A 24,822-nucleotide genomic window follows, 5' to 3' on the forward strand; every position below is an offset into this window, starting at 1 on the left:
TCAGGAGGTCCTGAGTTATAAGGAAAGCTTTAATAGATTAGGACCTTATTCCTTAGAAAGTAGAAGATTGAGGGGAGATTTAATAGAGGTATACAAAATTATGGGGGGTATAGATAGGGTAAAAGCAAGCAGGCTTTTTCCACTGAGGTTGAGTGGGACTGCAACTAGAGGTCATGGGCTAAGGGTGAAAGATGAAAAGTTTAAGGGGAACATGGGGGGAAACTTCACTCAGAGAGCAGTGAGAGTGTGAAATGAGTTGCCAGCACAAGTAGTGGGTATGAGCTAAGTTTTAATGTTTAAGAGAAGTTTGGATTGATTCATGGGTGGTAGGGGTGTGGAGAGTTATGGTCCCGGTGCAGGTCGAGGGGTGTGTTCGGTTTTGGCATCTAGATGGGTCAAAGGACCTGTTTCTGTGTGCTGTTCTTCTCTGTCGCTCTATGAGTCTTGAAATAAAAGTGTTGCTTCCTACTGCAGGGCCTGAAACGGGACAGTGGAGTGTGATTCAGTTTGTGAACGTTTGTGTAATAATTGTGATGATAATAAATTTACATACAAATTTTAAAAATCAAAGAACCTAACTGGATGATGGCCAATTTCACTGATTTGACAAAGGACGTAGGAGGTGAGAACCAGGACAAAAAGCTGCCCTGGGAACAGGAGAGAATCATGAGGAGGGGGAGGACATTTTTTCTTCTCCGCCATTCAAGAGAATTGTGGCTGGTCTCTCACGTCAGCCACTGTGCAGCGCTCATCCCATGTATCTTCATGCTTTTCATATATCTATAGTCATCTCTGTACAAATATACTCAGAAAATTCCAAAAATTATTATCCTTCTGGCAAATAAATTCCTTTTCATCTTTGTCCCGTTTAGCCGGCACCTTATTCTGAGGTGGTAGCCTCCTGCTGAGACACCCCCACCCAGGAAAAACGTCAACTCTTCTTCTACCTCGTCAATTCCTTAGGAATTTTGTACTTTTCAATGTGATCACCTCACGGTCTTCTAAACTCTGGAGAGTTTTGGCCCCATCCGTCCTCTCACAGGGCAAGCCCACCATCCCCGGAATCATCTACTGAATCTTCACTGCACTCCCTTGATTGCAAGTGTATCCCTCCTGTGCCCATACACAAAATTTGGGATGCAGTTTTGTAAGGGTCCAATACATTTGGAGAAAGGTGTTGTCTAATTTTGACTCAAACCTACTTGTAATAAATTCTGCTACTCCTTGCATCTTCCACTTTTATTGCTGTTTCCTCATGTTAACGTTCAACACATGGAAACAGTTGTACAGCTCTCTCTGATCACCATCACCTTTAGATCCCTTATCAGTTAGAAATACTTCACCTTTTGTCTTTATAATTTTGATGTGTTACATCTTGTAACTTCACAACTTTGAATTCATTTGAAGTAAGATACAGGAGCCCAAAATGGGTGTCTAACTTTGTCTTTACTTTAAGCGAGGCACACGCGCATCATGTGGTAGAGCGATGACGTATGCAATTAATGCATTTTTACATATGTCATAATTAAATAAACAAACACAAATGCCTAATCTACCTATATATATATATAAAAGATTACTCAAATATCTGTTGGATTGTTGTCCACTTGCTTAAACTGTTTATCTTCCCTTGAAGCCGCTTTGCATCCTTCTCACAGCACACGCTAACACCTAGTTTTGCATCATCTCTTCGGACAGAACCGAGGATGACACTTTTACTTGCGGCTTTTGGGAATGTGCAAAGGTGCAGACTCTCCGCAGCTGGTGTGTGAGCTGCCTGTCAGAGTGGGAGGGTGGCTACTCTGTGAGGTGATGGAGCTTGCACAGACTCCCGCATGGTTTTCGGTACCATCCACCTCCTCTGTGAGGTGTCATGGACGAGGGATTGACAGGAGTCACTCAGGAAGATGCATTTTCTCTAGAAGTCTTTGAGATCATTTTTGAATCGTTTCCAGTGTACAGTGATCTCTTCCCTTGACCAAATTTGAAATAAGAAGTAAATATGAGAAAGTCGTGTTTTTTTTCCTTCTTCTTCTCGATATGTATTGCATTGAACTGCTGCTGCTAAGTTAACAAATTTCACAACACATGCCGGTGATAATAAACCTGATTCTGAAAGTCTGCAGATGCTGGAATTCCAAAGCAACACACACAGAGTGCTGGAAGAACTCAGGTAGCGTCCGTGGAAAAGAGTAAACAGTCGATGTTTCGGGCCAAGACTTTTGTTATCCTTGTTCTTACTAAAGACAAACATGGCGTGGGTAAAAACCAACACACCTTTATTTACTTGGGATACTCCAGCAATGGCTCCAGCCCAACACGGGTGTGTGCAACCTGCTCGACCATGACACTTCTGGTTCGAAGTGAGCTGCCTGCATGGCACGCTGGAAACTGGGGTTCTTCATTATGTACACACATAACAACACAACCCTTCTTCAGGACTGAGTTATTCTTCCCCCTTCCTTCTCAGTCCCGAAGAAAGATCTTGACCCGAAACGTCAAATGCTGCCTGACCTGCTGAGTTCCTCAAACATTCTGTGTGTGTGGCTTTGTAATAAGGAGTTTGGATTCTGATGTTAGGCATGTAAGAAACCTACCTGTACATAACCAACCCAGTATAGCCAAGGCATCAAGGTAATTCCCACCACCATCTGGTTGTTCAACCAACCTTAAAAACCCTAGCACTATCTCCAACGATATTTCTTTTCCTCTCTCTCAGCTTGCTCTAATGTTGTTATATTGACTTTGCTGTGCAGGTTACCTATAGCTTATGTTAATTTATTTCTGTTGTGTTTGTAATGTATTGTGCTGCTGCTGCAATGAAATAATTATCACAGCATTTATACCCTGTGCATGCATGCCAATGGCGATAACGTTGAACTTGATGCATACGTTAGTAGGCCAGCATCAGTGCCAGAGCAGCTGTAGTGAGAAACAGATTTAACATTGCAGGTCTTGGAAAAGGTAGAAATTTCAACAGGTTTTAAGTTGCAACAGCAAGTGTGTAGGAACAAGTACGGCAGTGTAGGTTTGTGGAGTAATTTATTTTATTGTTGTCACGTGTACTGAGATACAGTGAAAAACTTTTTGGTTTGCATGTTATTCCGGCAGGTCACTGAGGCAGTTAAAAACGAATGTAAAATATCGTACAGCAGTATAGAGAAAGCACAGTTAAACAAATATAGTGCATGGGCCACACTGGGGCACATTGGGAGATGAAGAATTCATCTTCAACATACGAGAGGTCCATTCAACACTCTGATATAAACAGTGCGGATTGAATGACACAGGCAGAGACTGGTAAACGCTAGTGAACAACAAAAGATTTGTTTGGAGGATGTAATTAGGAGACAATGAATGAATTCTGACATTAATGAAAAGAACAACTGCTATTTGCTAGTGGTCTCAAATCTCTCCCCCGTATCATGTGTAGAATTACATCTTTCAGTTTTTACCTTTACCACCGATTGTCACTTCCCAACCCCACAGTACTGAACATTTACAGAAAGTAGTTCCTAATGACATGCCCCATTATTTTATTTCATTAGATTCAGTGCTGATGTTTGCTTGATAATATTGTAGTGATTCAGCTTGGGATATTTCACTATGCTAAAGGGTCTGTATATACGTTGCTACAAAATGAATAAGCTATGTTATAATGAGAAATTTACAACCAGCCAACCAAAATAATTCTGAATCAATTTTATTACACATTTTATTTTCATATTGTTCCTTATTGCTTAAAGCATCTCAATTAGCAAGAATAAACTCTAAAAACCCACTTTACCCATTTTGTGCATTCCATTTAAAACACATGGCTTTTATTTATTATAAATTCAAATAATTCAAACACTTAAAAAGTTCTGTAAAGCGCACTGACAACTGCTGTTTGCACAAAGGATACCAAGGCTCGATTGCTCAGATTCAATCTGGAATTCAGTCCCACTAACAGGAAACAGGGCCACAGCTGAATGGCTCTAAGCCATCCTTGTATCTCCATATGGAGGTGCATTGCATAGGCTGGAAACTTAATGCCAAATCACAGCACCTCTGAGCAAATAAACTCAGTGGAAAATAGGTGCTTGTAATGGGGCCCTGCTTCAATAAAAGTTCAAGTATCAGAACCGACTGAGCAAGACAATTCTGGAAATCACGAAGCAAATGTGGAGTGCAAAGGGAAAGCTGAATTATTATCGACCCACACTAGAAACAAGTTCATGATGCACACAAGTGGTGGTAGAGAGGTTCTCCATTTCATTCCCATTAATTGCTCTTTCTTTTCAACGATTCCCAAAGTGTGCAAGACTTTCTTTGCATTAGCCTTGCAATGTTTCCCCATCTTAGTAGTTACACCTGGAATTATTTTCTCTGTTGGCACAGGCTGGAACAAACAGACAAAACTTTAAAAGTTACAGCTGGGCTGTTCTGCAGTGATGTCAGGAAACACCTCTATAGAATAGAGCAGATCTGGGATTCTCTCACAGCTATGAGACTGAGAATCACTCAATCATTTCAAGACAAGGATTGACAAGTTTAGTGGAGAAGGGTATTGAGGTCAGAACTCAGGCACACATTTGGAAGTTTAAGACACAGGTCAGCCGCATTTAAAATTAAATGCAAGAACAGACCCGAGAGCCTAAGCTGTCTCCTTGTGTTCCTCTGTGAGAATGGGAAAGCGCTCAGCCTTCAAGGCACACATAAAAAAGTTCGTCAAAGGTGTGTTGCCTGTACACACTGCAAAGGGACACAATGACTTTGCTGTAGGCTCTTCCTGAAACCAGTCCCTTACTTTCTGAGGAGACACAGGTCATTGCAGACTCTGGAATCTGAATAGCAGATGACCTTCTGGAGGAACTCCGCAGACTGAGCCACCCCTGTTCGGGGAAAGGAACCGTCAATATTTTGAGTCAAGACTCTGTATCAGGATAGGTGATGTGGGGTTTTGACCAAAAATGTCAGTAATTCCTTTTCCTTCACAGATGCTGCCTGAGTCTCTGAGTTCCTCCAGCAGACTGTTTGTTGCTTCCTGTTTACATTTCATTAATGCAATTAAATCTTTGCAACTGAATAATGACCAACATAAACTGGGACTAGTTTTTATTTCTTTCAAGAAGTGCTTCTGACAAGAGTTTTTCTGATGAATTATAGTTAAATCTAATGTGGGGAAGTACCCTGTTAATCCTCAGCCTTCATCAGCTATGACTAAAGGCACCTTCTGGTTTAATAATTTTTAAACAAATTCTGACACTGTGAAAGGTAATAGATCTATCAAATGGCACCTACTGAATTGCAAATGAAAACAAATCAGTCAGCTCAGACACATTTAAACTGATACAGAACCAGCAAAAGGTTTTGGAAAAAAATGCAAACATTTACAAAATTGAAAAGCTAAGTCACATTTTAACTGGTTGAAAGCTTTCACAAAAGAAATCTTGTGATCATCTATTCTAAGTTTTGCTCCAAAAATTATTAGGAAATGAATTTTAAGCAAGAAATTGTTTAAAGCTGTCACATTTACAGAGCAATATTGTATTCAAACTCCAAGCTGATAACCCACTAGTTTGATTAGGTATATACAAATGAACATCCTGCAATGTTGCAAATCAAGACTGAGTATATTTTCAGATGAAGCAGGATGAAGGAAAACTCTGTACCCATTTTAAATGTGTATGCCCTGTCCCCAGTTTGCTAAATATGCACACCCAGCCTTGTAATGGAAACTGCCAATGTAAACAATATAATGTAATTATACCCCTACAAGTGGTAGCACAGAAACATAACAAAGGCTGCAGATATAATCTGACAAATTTACTCATCCAGTATCCATTGAGAGTACAGATAGAAGAATTTATAATAGAAAAAGAGCAAGCAGAAGCAAGATTTATAATATAAATATATTTCTTTTAAATTTTCCAAATTCATTCACAAAACACACAGTCCTGCATGTGAGAGCAAGCAGTCATAACCCCTGCTCTCAGGATTTCTAGTTAAGGCTTTCATCGAATTTTGGAATATACACACATCTAATATAATAAAATCTTTAAAAATATACAAGAAACACCAGTGACAACCTAGTAACTCGAAGTAAAGTTTCAAAGTGACAAACTGAAGGTGGTGTAGAGATCAGAAGACAAAGCACAGATAAACTGTTTGTAACAATCTCATCACATCTTAACTTGTAGGCTCAATGAAGAAAATGTTTATATTCAGCTTGAAAGGTATTCCTGTTATTAGGAAGCTACAACTGGACTGTCAGCTGCCGCCTGACTGTAGGAAAATGCTGAAACTGTTAGATACTATAGGCTGAACATCTGCTCATTTTCTGTTGGGCTTTCTGGTTTATTTGGAGAATTCCTCCAAGTGCATTTCACGCTGCCTTTTGTGCACGGATCAAGAAGGATGAAGATCAGGTCCTGCAGAACAGCCATTCTTCTACTTTTGAACAGTGTTTCACCCAGTTGCAGAACAGAACACTCACATTAGCCCATAGGGTAATTCCACTCCATCGGCAAAAAAACAAGATCACAGCAACAGCCCAACGCAGGGAGCATTGCCAAGCCATGGAAAAGATATAACTCCAGTTCCAGGTTGGACAAATAGTGCTAGACACTTCCCAAACACTATAGAAACTCAACATTTTTCTTAAATAAACTTCTTATTCCTGGTGGCAGTCCTCCTGCCATTTTAAATAGGATGAATTTAGTTTGGGAGTAGACCGAAGTGAGACTGCAGCGAAGAGCGTGCAGACAGTAGCCAGACGAACAGGGCAAAACCTCTGCTAACAGAGGCACAAGCTGATCAGCACGAAGGTGCCTCATTGTTAAAGTGATGCAATTGTAGAACCTTGATATGGTATTCGTATATCTTTAGCGCCGGGCCCAATTTAATTGCTAGTCCTGTCAAAACATCGTTCCTCTTCATTAGAAGTAGAGACTTCCCATCGATCTCCTGCAGTAAAGAAGATTAACACTTGTCAATGGGCAGTGATGATTTCAATACAATTATACTATAAGCACCTTGTTGGACAATGAGATTCCTAGAGTTTACATTGAGTTTAAACGCTTGTTCAATAGCACTGTTTCAGCTGCAGCTTGCAGACTCAGGGATCCGAGACCTTCTGAGTCCAAGTCCAACATTCTCCACATTTATTGTTAAGTACAATGCAAAGACACAAAATTACTATAAATTACAAAATAAATAAATAATGCAAAAAAAAAAAAGGGATGATCAGGATTCATGGATCATTCAGAGAGCTGATGGCAGAGGGAAAAAGCTGCTTCAGAGTCCAGTCCAGCTGGTGTAGAGTTTGCAGTTCCTCTTGCTGACCGTGTAACTGTCCTCACCACTAGTGCAGGAGTGCCAAAAAAAAAAGGGGGCTTGATGGGTTTGTGTGAGAAAGCAAGTTGCAGGGGTACAGTGTAAGGAGAGGGGAATCGAACTGATGGGATAGCTCCCCTGAAGGGTAGATGGTCCCCATTCATACAGTGCTTTTGTTAAGTTGCTGATAACTCAGCAGCATTTTATCAAGTCCCTCAGTAAGTAATGTCTGGGTCTCAACAAAGGCCAATTAAATCATCATCTATAGACTCATAGGGACAGTGCAAAGTTCAAAGTATATTTATTATCAAAGTATGTATAAATTATACAACCTTGAGATTCATTTGCTTACAAAACAAGAAACCCCAAAGTGCCCAGTTTAAAAAAAGACCAACACCCAATGCACACAGAGAAAAAAAAACACAAATTGTGCAGACGACGAAAGCAGACAACAGCATTCAGAAGAAACCTGAGTCATAGACACAAAGCCCGGAGCAGCCAGAGCAGGCCCACAGTCTCAGCCTCCGTCCATCGCAACTCCTGTGAAGCCGGGAGCAGTCTCACAGCCTCAGTGCAGCAGACAGAGGAGCAAACGTCGCAGAAGAGCGAGCAGAATCGGCCCAGCCCTCGCCTCCGGTTCCAGCACCCTCTGCCTACCCAGTCTATCTGGGCCAGCGTTTAAACTGCCCAAGCACTGGGTCATCCCCTGCAGTAGGACCCATGCCCTGCTGCCGCGATACACTCTGGGCCCAGACCCCGCTGCCACGTTCTGGCCCATACTCCACCTTTCCAATTGGTCAGGCACTTAGATCGATCCAACCTGGTTTAGGCAGACGGGCTGTAAAACTCTCCGAGCTGATCCCCTGAACATGGAGGGCTATCAGCCTTGACTGGTCAACAAAACTGTTATGGAAGCAGCAATGAATAATCCTTCTACACCTCTGCGCGATGGCATTCCTGAGTGTGCAACAGTATTCCCAAGACTCCACCCAGGACTCGCGTGGCTGACAGTAGTTACTGTCATGATGGAGGAAGTCCCGAACACCGCTAAAACTAAAACTGGTTTCTGGAATGGCTAAAGACGAACAGAGATGTTGGATCTTCAGTACTGCCTTACATGCCAGTGACGTAACGAGCAGTAATTGCAGCTGGTGATGTTTCGGCCTATACTGTAGCTCTTAATGTGTGGGCCATGGACAGCTGGTAATAATCCTAAAGCTGCCCTGCTGGATATGCCGAGTGAAACCACTGTAAAGTTTTGTTTTGTAAAGGTCTGTGAACACAAATTTTTCGTTCAAAGTTCAAAGTAAATTTATTATCAAAGTACACATATGTAAGGATCTGATTTAAAATAAATAACCCCTTTTGACAGCTGGTTATGTTTATGCTGGAATTTGCGGTGTTCCCTTGCATATTTAAATCTGCACCCATTTTAGCTGGTAATGAGCCAATTGTTTAGGTGGCGCTCTCTTAGTAAAATATTATTTTGTAGCAAGCTGTGTTTATACTTTTCAATGGAAGTCTAACAGCCCACATTTGGTAAGAACAGTCAGGTGTAAATTAACTGGAGCTTGCTTGTGATAGTATTCCTCTGTGTCTACTGGGCACACGGCACGTGTTTTTAATGGGTAAAAGTCATTTCAAATCAGAGTTCATGTGAGTGCTTTAACATCTTCAAGAATTCATTCAGAAAACAGAACCCTTCATCAATTCAGTATCATAAAAATTGAGAGAGGACTTCATACTCACTTGATCCCCGAAAGCAACAGCCTGCTCAGGAAATCCTGCCTCTTTAAAGTAATTCACCACGTCAGTGATGCTCCATTCAGTTGGGTCTACTGACTTCCCTTCCTCTTCTAAGCTGTTGACAGAGAAGCCAAAGTAAGTCTTTCCTAATATGCTCGTGTTTTACACTTCCATCAGAGCCTGACAGGAATTGCATTTTAATGATCATAAACACATCATAGGGTCCTGATGCAGGGTCTTGGCCTGAAGCATTGGCTATTTATTCCTCTCCATAGACGTTGTCCGACCTGATGAGTCCCAACCGAAATGTGTGTGTGCTGCTTCTTAACTAAAAGAGTGGTTACAATTGTGGAGACCAAGCTAAGAAGGATCAAAAGCTAATGTAAGGGGTTATCATTTTAAAAAGGAATCTGCCCATGTCAATGATCCTAACCCAACTGCAGTACAGAGAACAAACTCATTAGGTTCAGCGTTACTTTCCAGACACCCAGCTACTGCTCCCGTGTAGCTGACAGCCTGCCTCTCACTTCAGCGTCACTCAATCGTGCCAGCAGGACGCTGAGTCAAATCCCAGATGTTCAGTTGCATCTCCATCTGGCTCTGCATCAGGTTTCAGGCTTTCAGTCACAGCCTCCACTTTAATTGGGGTCAAACTCTGGATGCCGGGACACATTCACTTTCAAGCTAAGTGTCAAGGCCGAAGTATTCAATCACCATCTATGTGTGGTTTAAAAGGAATCATCTGTGAATTCCTTATAAAAAGAAATCCAACAAAGAAATACAAGAAACACAGAAACTATACAAAAGAGAAACAAAAACATGCAAGGGAAAATCAATAGAAGTTCATTATAAATCATACAATATTAATTTAGATTAAAACATGGACTTTACAAATTATTCATTGGATAATGCCAATTAATTATTTAACAAAAGGGGTGCTTTAATCAATTTGGTTTACTATATAGTTATGTTAAACATGGCATGTCTCTTCAAAGCTAACCACAATTGGTGTTAATGAAGGAAGACTGTAAATTTATCTTTACCCATCCAAAGTATGACAGACTCAGTAATTTGATGTGGTTCAATATCAGAGGGTGTGCATTGAAGGTGAGAGGGGGTAGGTTCAAGGGGGATGTGAGGGCTAAGTTTTTTACTCAAAGCCACAGATGCCTGGAATGCGCTGCCTGGTATGGTGGTAGAGGCAAATACATTAGAGGCTTTTCAAAGACGTTTGGATGGGCACATGGATGTAAGGAAGATGGAGGGAAAGGGACATTATGTAAGTCGGAGGGATTAGTGTTTGAATGTTTTTGACTTCCTTTTGTTTAGTTCAGCACAACACTGTGGGACGAATGGCCTATTCCTGTGCTGTACTGTTATATGTTTTATGTTCTATGTTACAGCCAGGGACACTGCTCTCGACTCATCTACAGAGACAGAATGTGGAATGTGCAGACTAATTATTACTGGATTGTAGATGGGCTAGGGCCATTGGGAAAGGTAGCAGCAAGAGTACAAGAACACCGAACTTTGCCAGTGGTTTACTTACAGGTGTCTGTCTGAGGGGCCATTCTCTTCAGGGACCATCTCTACCGGAGAAGCTGATGGCGTAAGCAGGCACGAGGCCCCACCAACCTCAGGAACTGTTCAACAAGAGTAAAACACAAATATCAGACACTGTGCAGCAGGCCCTGATCAACCATAATGGCATACATCTCCGGCTACAAAGCCTCAGGTAGCGAAACAATGGGATTGTGAACTGCCACAGACTCCAAGCACTTTAAACAATGCCTACAAAAAGTATTCAAACCATTCCCCCAAGAAGATTTCATGTTTTATTGTTTTACGACATTGAATCACGGTGGATTTAATTTGGCTTTTTTGGACATTATCAGCAGAAAAAGACTATTTTGTATCAAAGTGAAAACAAAGTGATCCAAGCACAAAATAATTGACTGCATAAGTATTCAACCCTTCAAGTCAATAATTAGTAGATGTACCTTTGGCAGCAATTACAGCCTTGAATCTGTGTGGATAGGTCTCTATCAGCTTTGCACATCTGGACAGCACAATTTTCCCCATTCTTCTTTACAAAACTGCTTGAACTCTGTCAGATTGCAAGGGGATTGTGAGGGAACAGCCCTTTTCAAGTCCGGCCACAAATTCTCAAGTGGCTTACGGTCTGGACTCTGACTTTGCCACTCGAGGACATTAACTTTGTTGCTTTTAAGCCTTTCCTGTGTAGCTTTAACTTTATGCTTGGGGTCACTGCCTTGCTGGAAAACAAATCTTTTCCCAAGTCGCAGTTCTCTTGCAGACTGCATCAGGTTTTCCTCCAGAATCTCCCTGTACTTTGCTGCATTCATTTTACCCTCTACCTTCACAAGGCTTCCAGGACCTGCTGCAGTGAAACATTCCCACAGCATGATGCAGCCACAACCATGCTTCACAGTAGGGATGGTGTGTTTTTGATTTTTGAGTCCTGACGAAGGGTATCGGCCCGGAACGTAGACTGCTCGTTTCCACGGATGCTGCCCCACCTGCTGAGTTCCTACAGCGTGTTGTACATGCGTTTTTGATGATGTGCGTTGTTTGGCTAATGCCAGTGTTCCATCCAATGGTCAAAAAGATCAATTTTGGTTTTATTAGACAATAGAACCTTCTTCCAACTGACTTCAGTGTCGCCCACATGCTTTCTGGCAAATTCTAGCCAAGATTTCATGAGAGTTTTTTTCAACAGTTGCTTTCTCTCTGCCACTCTCCCATAACGCTGCGACGGGTGAAGCAACCGGACCACAGTTGTTGTATGCACAGTCTCTCCCATCTCAGACACTGAAGCTTGTAACTCCTCCAGAGATGTCCTAGACCTTTTGGTGGCCTCTCTCACTAGTCCCCTTCTTGCACGGTCACTCAGTTTTTGAGGACGGCATGCTCTTGGTGGGTTTACAGCTGTGCCATATTCTTTCTATTTCTTGATGATTGACTTAACTGTACTGCAAGGGATATTCAGTGACTTGGAAATTTTCTTGTATCCACCTCCTAACTTGTGCTTTTCAATAACCTTTTTGCGGAGTTGCCTGGAGTGTTCTTTTGTCCTCATGGTGTAGTTTTTGCCGGGATACTGACTCACCAGATACAGGTGTATTTTTACTACAATCAATTGAAGCAGTTTGACTGCACACAGTGATCTCCATTTAACTAATTACCTGACTTATAAAACCAACTGGCTGCACCAGTGATGATCTGGTGTGTCATTTTAAAGGCAGTGAACACTTATGCAATCAATTATTCTGTGTTTTATATTTGTCATTAATTTAATTCATTTTATAGAGATCTGTTTTCACTTTGGCATAAAAGTGTCATTTTCTGTTGATCAGCGTCCAAAAAGCCAAATTAATTCACTGTGATTCCATGCTGTAAAACAAGAAAACGTGAAAACTTCCAAGGGGTGGTGAATACTTTTTATACACACTGTACAGGGAAATCCATCCACTGAACATGCTAGCTTAGATCAAGTACAGGACAGCAAGCCCACTTATTGAAAGAAGAGGAGGAATAGGGATAAGGCTTGGGGTATTCAGATTTTCTTTTCTTTAAAGTGAGTTGATATATATATATTTTCTATTCTTTTTAAATTCTAAATGTTTAGTGTAAATGTGCTTAACTTGAAGTCTGACAGCTTTGTTGACAGATAAACTTTGAGGTATGGATCAGCTGAAGGTCAAAGGATGTTTTTTCTGGACAGAACTTGCTACGTACAATCAGATCAGTGCTAGCAATGCTGAAGGAGTTTGTACCAGGAGTGACTGAGAGTGCACAGCAAACCAATCTGCAGAAGATGACGACTGATAACCTCAGTTTATTGGACACAGCAAATACAGTAATAAACTACTAATCAGAACCCCCCAAATACCACATTTCAGATACCCACTCCAGTGGAGATCGAAGGAACTGGGTTGCACTCCTCAGGACTGGGAAAACAAAGGGGAGATTTAATAGAAGTGTTCAAAAATATTCGGAATTTAGAGTAGGTAATGAATTTCAAGGCCACTTTCTTTTTAAGGGCAGGGGAGGCATGCTAAAGGCTTACTTTGCAGCGCATCAAAGAGCAATTTGGCTCTGGCCACGCTGCAGCTGAATCCAGAACTGCTGGAGGGTCAGGACATCCAGCATGACCGAAAGGTCCTGACATGTTTCTTTCTGTGTGTTGCACCATTACAGTGCCCATGAGGCAATGTATTACATGGTTAGTACTGGGTCAGGTACTGAGGGAGGACAGAGGTTTAGTGGGCGTGTTGGGGATAGTGGTGGGAAGTAAGAGCCATGTATGGAGGTGCATCTGGGGAGGGGGGAGAGGTTGACAGTGAGGGTTGGGGCAGAGGCAGAAGGAGAAAAGATAAATATGGGATACTCCCTTGAACAGGGACTCGCTCAGGGAGCCTGCTTTTACAGCATGGGTGCCCTACAAGAACTAATTTCCTCACAATGATCTAAAACACCCTTATATAGACAACTACACAGTACAAAATGTTCTGATGTGGACAGCACATCAATGGCATGGGTGGGATTTGAACTTTGTCCGAGCAATTGTCCGAGCAAATGACAAAATTTGACAAATAATAATGACAAAAATTGTCTGAGCAATTTTCCGGAGTGCTGCAATTCAAGATGGATATAATCTCAGTGGCATTTCAAACACATAACGTTGTCACAAGAACACTGCTCTGTGCATAGATTTCTGTTCCAGTGTTTCCACTATAGAAGCCAGTGAGTAACATACGCATGAAAATACTCAGCAGGTTGGGCTGCACTGGTAGGAAGGGAAACTGAGCTAACGTTTCCGGTCAAAGACCTTTCATCAGAACTGAGAAGGAGACAAAGAAGCTTGTGAAGCTACAGGCAGAATGGTGGAAGAGGGAATGTCTCTGATGGGGTAAATCCAGGCTAAGCATGGGAATAAGCTATAAATAAGGTTACTTGGTCCTCCAAGAGGACCACACCTTGTTGTGGTTTGGAAGCTTGCGTGAATTAATGACCCAGAGAGCCATGTTTGGCCAGGGTTAGAGCCTTGTCCTTTGACTCTTGGTAGGGTCACCCATGCCAAACAGGTCAAAGGGAAGAGGACAGGCTAAGAGTGGTCAACCAGTGCTCCAGATTAGGGGTTGAGCTCAGGGCTAACAACCCTCACTGGTCAAACAAAACTTTTATGCAAACAGCAATGAAGATAACATCTGTGTGCAGATGGTACAGAAGATGACCAAGGACAGACAAAGATGGAGGACCTTCAATGCTGCCCTAAATGCCATGACATAGCAAGCAGCAAGGTCATTTGATGAATGAGTGAAGTTAGGAATGACAATGTAACCAAAAAAGAATAAAGACAAAGGAACGTAGAAGTTGGAAAATGCAGAGCAAAAGAGATACCCAGCAGGTCAGTCTGGAGAAGCTGCTTTAATTTCCCATCCCATCTCCACTCTGACCTGTTGGTCTGAAGACTCCTGCACTGTTACAGCAGGCACAACAGAAACTTGAGGAACGCCACTGCATCTTTGGTCAAGACATAAATATCATAACTTGCTGGACTCCATTTTTCAGTTCAGGTGAAGGATCTTGTTCTGAAATATTGCCTGCCCATTTCCATCCTCAAATTCTGTCTGACCCACAGAGGTCCGTCAGTAGCTCGACCCAGTTTTTGTTTTGCTGCGGACTCCAGCATCGACCCCATGCTCAGCCCAACTTTACCCCATTGGAAACATCCCCTCCACCCCACCTTCTCAGCAAGCTTCCTTATCTGACAAAATTGACCGTTAAATAGTGTTTCTTTACCCAATGCAGCCAAGCCTGTAGAGTATTTCTAGCATTTTCTGGTTTTATTTTAAACAACGCATAGAGATTTAAGCAATTGCTTAACAGTAGGGAACTTCTGGAGTCACAGAATCAAATAAAATTACAGCACAGAAACAGACGCTTTGGCCCATCTAGTCCATGCCCAAACCAATTAAACTGCCTACTCCCATCAACCTGCACCAGGACGACAGCCCTCCATACCCATCCAAACTTCACTTAAATGTTGACATCAAGCTCGCATGCTCCACATGTGTGGAGCTCATTCCACACTCTCACGACCCTCTTTTCACTTTCACCCTTGACCCATGACCTCTGGTTGAAGTCCCACCCAACATCAGTGGAAAAAGCCTGCTCGCATTTACCTTATGTATATCCCTCATAATTTTGTATACCTCTGTCAAATCTTCTGCGTTCCAAGGAATAAAGTCCTAACCTATTCAATCTTTCTTTATAACTCAGATCTTCCTGACCTAGCAACATCCTTGTAAATTTTCTCTGTGCCCTTTGAACTTTATCTACATCTTTCCTGTAGGTAGGTGACCAAAACTGCAAACAATACTCCAAATTATGCCTCACCAATGTCTCATATAACTTCAACATAACATCCCATTTCCTGTACTCAATACTTTGATTTACGAAGGTCAATGTGCCAAAAGCTTTCTTTACGACCCTACCTACCTGTGATGCTACCTTCAATGAATTATGGACCTGGATACCCAGATCCCTTCATTCTACCACACTCTCAAAGTTTCCTACCGTTCACTGTATAAGACCCACCTTGATTGGTCGTACTGAGTGCAACACATTGCATTTATCTGCATTAAATCCCATTTGCCATCTTCAACCCATTTTTACAGCTGACACAGATCCTTCTGCAAGCCATGATAGCCATCCTCACTGTCCACTACATCCCCAATCTTGGTGTCATCCACAAGTTTGCTGATCCAGTTAACCACATTATCATCCAGATCACTAATGCAGATGACAAACAACAATGGACCCAGCACCGATCCCTGCTACATTCCACCAGTCACAGAGACAACCTCCTGTTACCACTCTCTGTCTTCTCCCACAAAGCCAAAATCTAATCCGATTTACTACCTCATCTTAAATGACTGAGCCTTCTTGGCCAATATCCCATGCAGGACCTTGTCAAATGCCTTGCTGAAGTTCCTGTAGACAACATCCACTGCCTTGCCTTCATGAACTTTCCTGGTAACTTCCTGAAAAACTCCTGAAAGATTGTTTAGACATGACCTACCACACATCAAGCCATGCTGACTATCCTTACAACACACACAAAATGCTGGAGGAACTCAGCAGGCCAGGCAGCATCTAGGAAAAAGAGTACAGTCCACGTCTCGGGCCGAAGCCTTTCAGCAGGATTGTTCTTACCGGTAGGCTATGCACCTCCTTTTCTTCATCAGGGCCTCAATATCTCTTGAAAACCAAGTTTCGCTACATCTGGTATCATTACCTTTTATTCTAAAAGGCACATACAAGCTTTGTACTCTCAAAAATTCACTTTTGAAAGCCCCAGCTCACTAAGTACAATTTTGCCAGAAAACAGCCTGTCCCAATCCACACTTGCAGATCATTTCTAACCCCCATCAAAATTGGCTTTCCTCCAATTTAGAATCTCAACCGTGGACCAGACCTATCTTTTTGCATATTTAGTGACATTGTGATCATTAGATGCAAAGTGTTCTCCTACACAAACTGCTCCCTAATAGCAGATTAAATATCACATACTCTACGTACTGGTTAAGGAAACTTTACTGAACACACTTGACAAACTCTATCCAATCCAGTCCTTTTACAGTATGGGAGTCCCAGTCAATGTGTGGAAACTTAAAGTCACCTACTATAACAACTTGATGTTTCTTGCAGCAGTCTGAATCTTTCTGCAAATTTGTTCCACTAAATCCCTCAGACTGCTGGGTGGTCTGCAATATAGCTCCATTAACATGGGCATAAATTTCTTATTCCTCATTTGTGCACTAGATGAGTTCTCCAGTCTGCCCTGACTGTGCACTGTCGTGACATTTACCTTGACTAGTTAAGCCAGCCCACTTAATTCCTCCCACTCTGTTGCATCTAAGACAATGGAACCCCAGAATACTGTGCTGCCACTCCTGCCCCTCCTGCAACCAAGTCTCACTAATGGCTACAATATCATAATTCCAGGTGTTGATCCACGCCCTGAGCTCATCTGCCTTTCCTACGATATTTCGTGCATTGAAGTATATGCTGCTCAGGACATTAGTCGCACCATGCTTAACCTTATGGTTCCCGATTTTGTTTGAGGTCTTAACAACATCTGTATCCACAACCTCTCCATTAACTGTTCTGGCACTCTGATTCCCATCCCCCTGCAACTCTAGGTTAAACCCCTCCGTGCAGTACTAGCAAATTTTCCTGCTAGGATTTTAGTCCCTCTCCCGCTTGCGTGCAAACCACCTCTTCCCTGGAAGAGAGCCTAATGCCCTCTCTCCTACACCAATTCCTTGGTCATGTGTTAATCTGTATAATCTTCCTAGCTCCAGCCTCACTAGCACGTGGCACAGGTGGCAATCCTGAGATCACAACCCTGGACATCCTGCCCTTTAACTTGGCACCTAATCCCTGAACTCGATTTGCAGAACCTCGTCACTCTTCCTACCCTTGTCATTGGTACCTACATGAACTACAACCTCAGGATGTTCAGCCTCCGCTTAGAACGCTGAGGACTTGATCCAAGATGCCTTGGACCCTGGCACCCAGGAGGTAACATAACCATCTAGGAATTCAATCCTTTCTGTTGCCCTAATTATGAAAACAGCTCGCCTCTTCTCCCCATCTTTTCTTCTGAGTCACAGAGTCAGACTCAGTGCCTAAGACCTGATCGCTGTGACTTTTCCCTGCTACGCGACCCACAGTAGCCTAAGTGGGTTGTTTGGGGGGGATGGCCACAGAGGTAACTCTGCACTGACTGTTTAACCCCTTTTCACTTCCTATCACAGTTTCCTTCGTCCTGCACTCTGGATGCAACTACCTCTCTAAATGTCCTATCTATCTCCCCTCGGCCTCCTGAATGATTGGGAGTTCATCCAAGTTCAGCTCCAACTCCATAATATGGAGTGTCAGAAGTTGCAGCTGGATGCACTTCTTGCAGGTGTAGTCACCAGACACACTGGAGGTCTCCCTGCCTTGCCACATCCTGCCTGGCATCTCTGCTGTTCTAACCGAGCAAATAAAAAGGAGAAAGAACAACAAATTCTGTGTATGTGTGAGTGAGAGCGTGTGTGTGTGTGTGTGTGTGTGTGTGTGTGTGTGTGTGTGTGTGTGTGTGTGTGTGTGTGTGTGTGTGTGTGTGTGTGTGTGTGTGTGTGTGTGTGTGTGTGTGTGTGTGTATATTCTACTTTTTTACATTCTCTCAACTCAGGCCTCTCCTCACTGAAGCCTCGAAGAGCTAAGGCCTCAAAATTCCCACCCTAAACTCCGTCCACTCCAACAATGGCTGCTCTGCTTGTCCCTGCCTTACTTTAGTTTGTTCTTGCCAATCAATCCCCAACGCTGATCGGCCACTGCTCAAAGCTCCAAACTGCTGCAAGTCGCTGCCTTTTCTACTCAGTCGTCAAACCTGAGTAAACTACGTCCTCTCAGGTTTCTGATCTCTGACTGGGCACTGCTCAAAGCTCCAACCTGCTGCATTGTCTTACACAGTGAACTATGGTGCTCAGGACTGCACTGGTTAGAAATATATGGAAAGAAATTCTGCATTTCAAAAGGGAATAAATATACATATTCCAGTTTTTCCCCCTCCCCTTTTTTTCTCTCTCTCTGCTCATCACTCTGCCTGCTCACCTCCTATCATTTCGCATTTCACCCTCCTACTTTCAAATCTCTTACTATCTTTCCTTTCAGTTAGCCCCGACGAAGGGTCTCCGCCCGAAACGTCTACAGTGCTTCTCCCTATAGATGCTGCCTGGCCTGCTGCGTTCCACCAGCATTTTGTGTGTGCTGCTTGAATTTCCAGCATCTGCAGATTTCCTTGTGTTTGCATGTTCCATGCCTGTTTTGAATAGAAGGGAACTGGATATGTCACCACCCACTCTGACAGGCCTCCACTGCACCTGAATCTACAGTCACCATCATGGATGTAACAGTCTTCCGGAAGGTAAGCATCAGGCCTGGATGGGATCACTAGCCACATCCTTAGGTTTGTGTGGATCAGCTGGCAAGGGTAATTGCATACATTTTTAATCTTTCCCTGCTTCAGGCTCTGGTTCCCTCCTGCTTTAAGAAGATCACAATCATCCCAGCACCCAAGAAAAACGAGGTACCCTGCCTAAACGACTACAATCCAGTGCACTGACACTTACCATCATAAAATACTTCGAGAGGTTGGTCAGCTTTCCAGATGATCTCAACCCACAGCAACTTGCCTACCACCAAAACATGTCGATGGCAGACGCCATCTCCCTGGCCCTACACTCAACCCTGAGCATCTGGACAGTAAAGACATCTACGTCAGCCGACTGTTGACCACAGTTCTGCTTTCCAAGCAAACACATCGCCAAACTCTAGACCCTGGGAATTAATGCCCCCTCTGAACCTATCCTTAACTTATTGACCAAGCAGAAATCAATTGATTTGTTTACTTTGTGGACAATCTGGCAACATGTTGAAAGTTTAATCTTTATATTCAGTATTGTTGCCAATAATGTGCCTGCTTGACCCATTCAACACTTAGAGCAGAATTTTCCGTAATTCCACTTTGTCACTGCAGTCAGTAAGGATAGGCACCATTACCTCTGCCACGACTAATCTAAACACAAGTTCCCCACAAGGCTGTGGCCTCAGCCCCCTACTCTATTCCCTGAATGCTTGTGAATGTATGATCAGATTCTGCTCCAACTCCATCTACACTTGCAGACGATACCACTGTACTGTGGCGCATCTCAAATAACGATGAGTCAGAGTACACGAAGGAGATCGAGGTGTCCTGATAATAGCCTTCTCCTCAGTGTCAACAACAGAGATGGTTATTGATTTCAGAAAGGGTGACAATACACAGACTCCTGTCTACATCAACAATGAAGTTGAGAGAGCTGAGAGCTTCAAGATCCAATGTGTAAACACCACCAATGCCTCAGGAAGCTAAAGCAATTTGGCACGTCCCAGTCACCCCTTACCAATTTTTGTCTGTGCTCCGTAGCAAGTATTCCGGCTGGCTGCATAACAGCTTGATATGGTGACTGTTCTGCACATGACCACAAGAAACTGCAGAGATCTGTGGGCACAGCCTGGCACATCATGGGAACCAGCATCCCTTCTATGAACTCCGTTTATACTTCTTGCTGCCTCAGTAAAAGAAAGAATCAAAGAACCCACCCACCCACCCATGGATGTTTTCTCTTCCCTCTCCCATTGGGCAAAAGGTGTAAAATCTTGAAAGCACTCAAGGACATCTTCCATCCCACTGTTATCAGACTCTTTTACAATAAGCCTCACGATCTACCTGGTTAAGATTTTCCACTTTATTGTTTACCTGCACTGCACTTTTCCGATAGCTTTTAGAATTTATTCTGCATTATTACTGTTTTACCTAATTCTGCCTCTACAGTGCGATCATTTGATCTGTACGACAAATCAAGCAGTTCACTGTATCTTGGTACAGTATCTGTTGGAAAATTTTGCAGGTTTTTGGGAAAGGAATGATGGTACTACAATACTCTGCCACTAGGGGCTCTAGTGTTAGGAATCCAATGTGCAAAAGGACAACAACATACTGTACATTAGAACTCAAAACATAAAGAGGCATCAGGTGTAAGAGCAAAGACCTGAAGAAAAATGTTGATGTGTGGGCTTGTTCAGCGATTTATAAAGAAAAGCTGGCACTTTACAGCATTTTTCATAACTTCGTTGGGTTTCAAACTCTTTAGGCGCAATTAAGTAATTTTTTAACATGCAGCCGCTGCTCTAACGTACACATTAAGGCTTCACTACAATGACCAGATCATGCGTCAGTAACACTGACTGATGGATAATGCTGGTCTACACAGTGGGGAAAGTCTTCAAATTCTGCAATGGAACTTCTACACCCACTTCAGAAGGCAGACAGGAGGCACATCTGGCAGTGCCAAGCTGGGGTCAGCACTTTTGATAAAAGAACACACAAAAAACGCAGGAGAAAACCACACAGCCCTTCAAGCTTAACCAGTACTCAATCGGACCATGTACGATTTCAACCCCCTCCCCCAAAAGGCCTCACCTCCACTTCTGTTCCCACAGCTCTCAATTCCCAGGTCTCTCAAAAATATGTCCATTTCTCTTCAACTAACCCTAATGATCCTAATACCCTTTTGGGTAGAGAATTCCAGAGGCTTCTCACCTTTGGTGAGAAGTTCCTACACACCTCAATTTTAAATACCTGACCCCTAATGTTTTTCCCACGTCCCCTTGTTCAACAGTCTATCCCTAGCAGAAACAATTGGACATAACACATAGGAGCAGAATTGGGTTATTTGCCCCACTGAGTTTGATCATGACTGATTTATTATCCTCATTCTCCTTCCTTGTTCCCTATGGTATTTGAAGCCTTTACTCGTCCCCTATCAAACTTCACTTTAAATATACCCATTACTTCCACAGCTGTTTGTGACAATGAATTCCACAAATTCACCACCCTCCGACTAAAGAAAAACCTCTTCATCTCTGTTCTAAAAGGTCGTCCTTGAGCACTGAGGCTGTGTCCCCTGGTCCTAGACTGTCCCACTATTGGAAAGATCCTCTCCACGTTCACTCCATGTAGGCAATTTCAATGAGATCTCTTCTCATTCTTCTAAAATCCAGTGAGGCCCAGAGACTGCAAGCACTCCTTCATATATCTCTTTCATTCAAGGGATCATTCTCATAAACTTCTTCTGGCCCCTCTCCAATGCCAGCGCATTCCTTTCTTAAATAAGGGGCCCACATATCCCCCTCCGCACCTTACGTCTGTCAATAAGTTTACTAGTTATTCTTCCAGACTTCAAAGACCATAGTTATAATGTTTTTAGTCATTCATCATCAGACAACCATATTCTAGTTAACCTTTTTCAAACTGCCTCCAATGTCAGTATATATTTCTTAAATGACAGGACCAAAATAAAAGTACTCTAAGTGTAGCCCCAGTAAAATTACATTAGGATTAGGTTTAGACATCTGATTTTTTTTGGCTCTGATGTATTAACTGAGACACAGCTCAGAGGTGGGAATGCTACACACTGACCTCAGGCTGGTACTACTGAAACTAGCAATAGTTACAGAAGTCCCAACCTCTAAAATAGCACTCAATTTCAACTGTATGAGGAGAAGACAAAACAGCAAAGGTATTGGAAAATGGTGATTCATGACCTATTAGTAGTCGTCTCTATTGTTGGAAGGAGTTGCCTCCAAAACTTTACATTGGTAATGTTTCAGTCTGTACTTCAGTGGCAGCAGTAAAACAGACACAACTAACAAAGCACTAAACATGCAAATTGATCAACTGGACATCAAACCTCTGCTCTGCACAAATAACTCAGCCACAGTTTTGAAATCTACACTTCAGACTATAAAAATCATTTAAATATTGGCTGAACAATCCTTCAGTTGTTTATAATTGAATTAAATATGCCTCTCACTATATTGTTGTGTAAATTGTCAATACTGGATGTCAAACCTCTGGTGTGCACAAATAATTCAGCCCCAGTTTTGAAAGCTATAGTTCAGACTATAAAAATCAGTCAAATATTGACTCAACTGTCCTCCAATTGCCTACAATGGAATTAAATATGCCTCTCCCTGCATTGCTGTGTATATTAAGTCAATTGAACTGCAGCCAAAACCAGTATCAGGGAGTAATGCCTGTCACTTGTAGTACATGCTACAGAAACACAGCTTTATTTCACTCTGCTACAAAGCTGTCTTTGGTAATCAGTGATTAACTCTCAGATCCACCATCTGCAGAAGCAGGAAGTAAAAGATCAAACAGCACTGAAGGGTTCAGAAGCTTCAGGTGATAGCAGGTGATCCTCTTTGCCAGAGGAGGTATTGTGCAGCTGACTACAACAGAGATGCACCCCACCAGAAACTGCACAGAGCTGCAAAGAAAGGGATGAGAGGCAAAGTGCTGAAAACTATAGCCCCATCAATGCATAAAGAGCGCCATCAAGCCAGTGGTAAAGGAAGGAGATGTGCTGGGTCTAAAATGGAGTAGTGCCGTGATCTTGGGAGGGGTCACAAAGATTAGCAGGGGATTTTATAAAGGAGCAGTTTGAAAACAAGGATGATACATTTAGAAGTGAAACTTCCATTCAGCTACTACCACCAGCGTTAACAGTTGCTAGTGTACTGTACAATCAAATGAACTGACAAGTCGATCTGCTGAGCATGGAGTCAGGAGAATGCGAGGGGCAGTATTTGCAGGAGCAGTGTAGAGTTCCCTGTCGGGTCTTGTCAGCTTCTTCCATTGCCTGAATCTGGAAAGCCACTGTTGGAAAGGTGTGCAAAACTGTGTCCATCCTGGGCTCCTGTCTATTTGGATACCAGGCAACACACACAAAATGCCGGTGGAACGCAGCAGGCCAGGCAGCATCTATAGGAAGAAGCACTGTCGACGTTTTGGGCTGAGACCCTTCGTCAGGACTAACTGAAAGAAGAGATAGTAAGAGATTTGAAAGTGGGAGGGGGAGGGGGAGATTCACAATGATAGGAGAAGACAGAAGGGGGAGGGATGGAGCTAAGAACTGGAAAGGTGATGTGATTGGCAAAAGGGATACACAGCTGGATAAGGGAAAGGATCATGGGATGGGAGGCTTAGGGAAAAGAAAGGGGGAGGGGAGCACCAGAGGGAGATGGAGAACAGGCAAAGAGTGATTGTGAGAGGGGCAGAGAGAGAAAAAAAAGAGAGAAAAGAAAAAAGGGGGAATAATACATATATAAGGGATGGGGTAAGAAGGGGAGGAGGGGCATTAACGGAAGTTAGAGAAATCAATGTTCTTGCCATCAGGTTGGAGGCTACCCAGACGAAATATAAGGTGTTGTTCCTCCAACCTGAGTGTGGCTTCATCTTGACGGTAGAGGAGGCCATGGATAGACATATCAGAATGGGAATGGGACATGGAATTAAAATGTGTGGCCACTGGGAGATCCTGCTTTTTCTGGCGGACCGAGCGTAGGTGTTCAGCGAAATGGTCTCCCAGTCTGTGTCGGGTCTCACCAATATATAAAAGGCAACACCGGGAGCACTGGACGCAGTATATCACACCAGCTGACTCAAGGGTGAAGTGTCACAGTCTCACAATCATTCCTTGCCTGCTCTCCATCTCCCTCTGGTGCTCTCCTCCCCCTTTCTTTCTCCCTAGGCCTCCCATCTCATGATCCTTTCCCTTCTCCAGATCTGTATCCCTTTTGCCAATCAACTTTCCAGCTCTTAGCTTCATCCCTTCCCTTCCTGTCTTCTCCTATCATTTCGGATCGGCCCCCCCCCCCCCCACTTTCAAATCTCTTACTCTCTCGTCTTTCAGTTAGTCCTGACGAAGGGACTTGGCCCGAAACGTCGACTGTACTTCTTCCTATAGATGCTGCCTGGCCTACTGCATTCCACCAGCATTTTGTGTGTGTTGCTTGAATTTCCAGCATCTGCAGATTTCAGTATTTGGCCACACGCAGGTCGATGGAGCAATACCTTATCTCCCGCCTAGGTAGCCTCCTTCCTGCCGGTATGAACATCCAACTCACTGACCTTCATTGATACCCCTGCCCCCCACCCTTACCCCCATCCCTAGCTATTATTTTAGTCTGGTTCTCTTTCTCTCTCTTTTTCCCCCCTCACTATAATCTCTCCCCCCAGCCCTAACTTTCTTTCTCTTTTATTTCCCATAATTCTCCACCTTCCCCCTAGCC

The 24,822-nt window shown here is 43.0% G+C and overlaps 1 protein-coding gene across 1 annotated transcript in view; it reads right to left on the minus strand.

The window, feature by feature from the left end:
• Positions 1-3,686: 3,686 nt before the first annotated feature.
• The window catches only part of LOC140740204 (uncharacterized), a 97,591-nt gene continuing 76,455 nt past the window's right edge, over positions 3,687-24,822 (minus strand). Inside the window, exons 5-7 of the mRNA XM_073069245.1 lie at positions 10,613-10,706; positions 9,067-9,178; positions 3,687-6,948 (exon numbers count right to left, since the gene is read on the minus strand). Of these exons, the coding sequence (XP_072925346.1) occupies positions 6,799-6,948; positions 9,067-9,178; positions 10,613-10,706 (356 nt within the window). The 3' untranslated portion in view covers positions 3,687-6,798. The remainder of the gene's footprint in view (positions 6,949-9,066; positions 9,179-10,612; positions 10,707-24,822) is intronic.

This window comes from Hemitrygon akajei, chromosome 16 (assembly GCF_048418815.1).
Source record: "Hemitrygon akajei chromosome 16, sHemAka1.3, whole genome shotgun sequence".
Lineage (NCBI taxonomy): Eukaryota > Metazoa > Chordata > Chondrichthyes > Myliobatiformes > Dasyatidae > Hemitrygon > Hemitrygon akajei.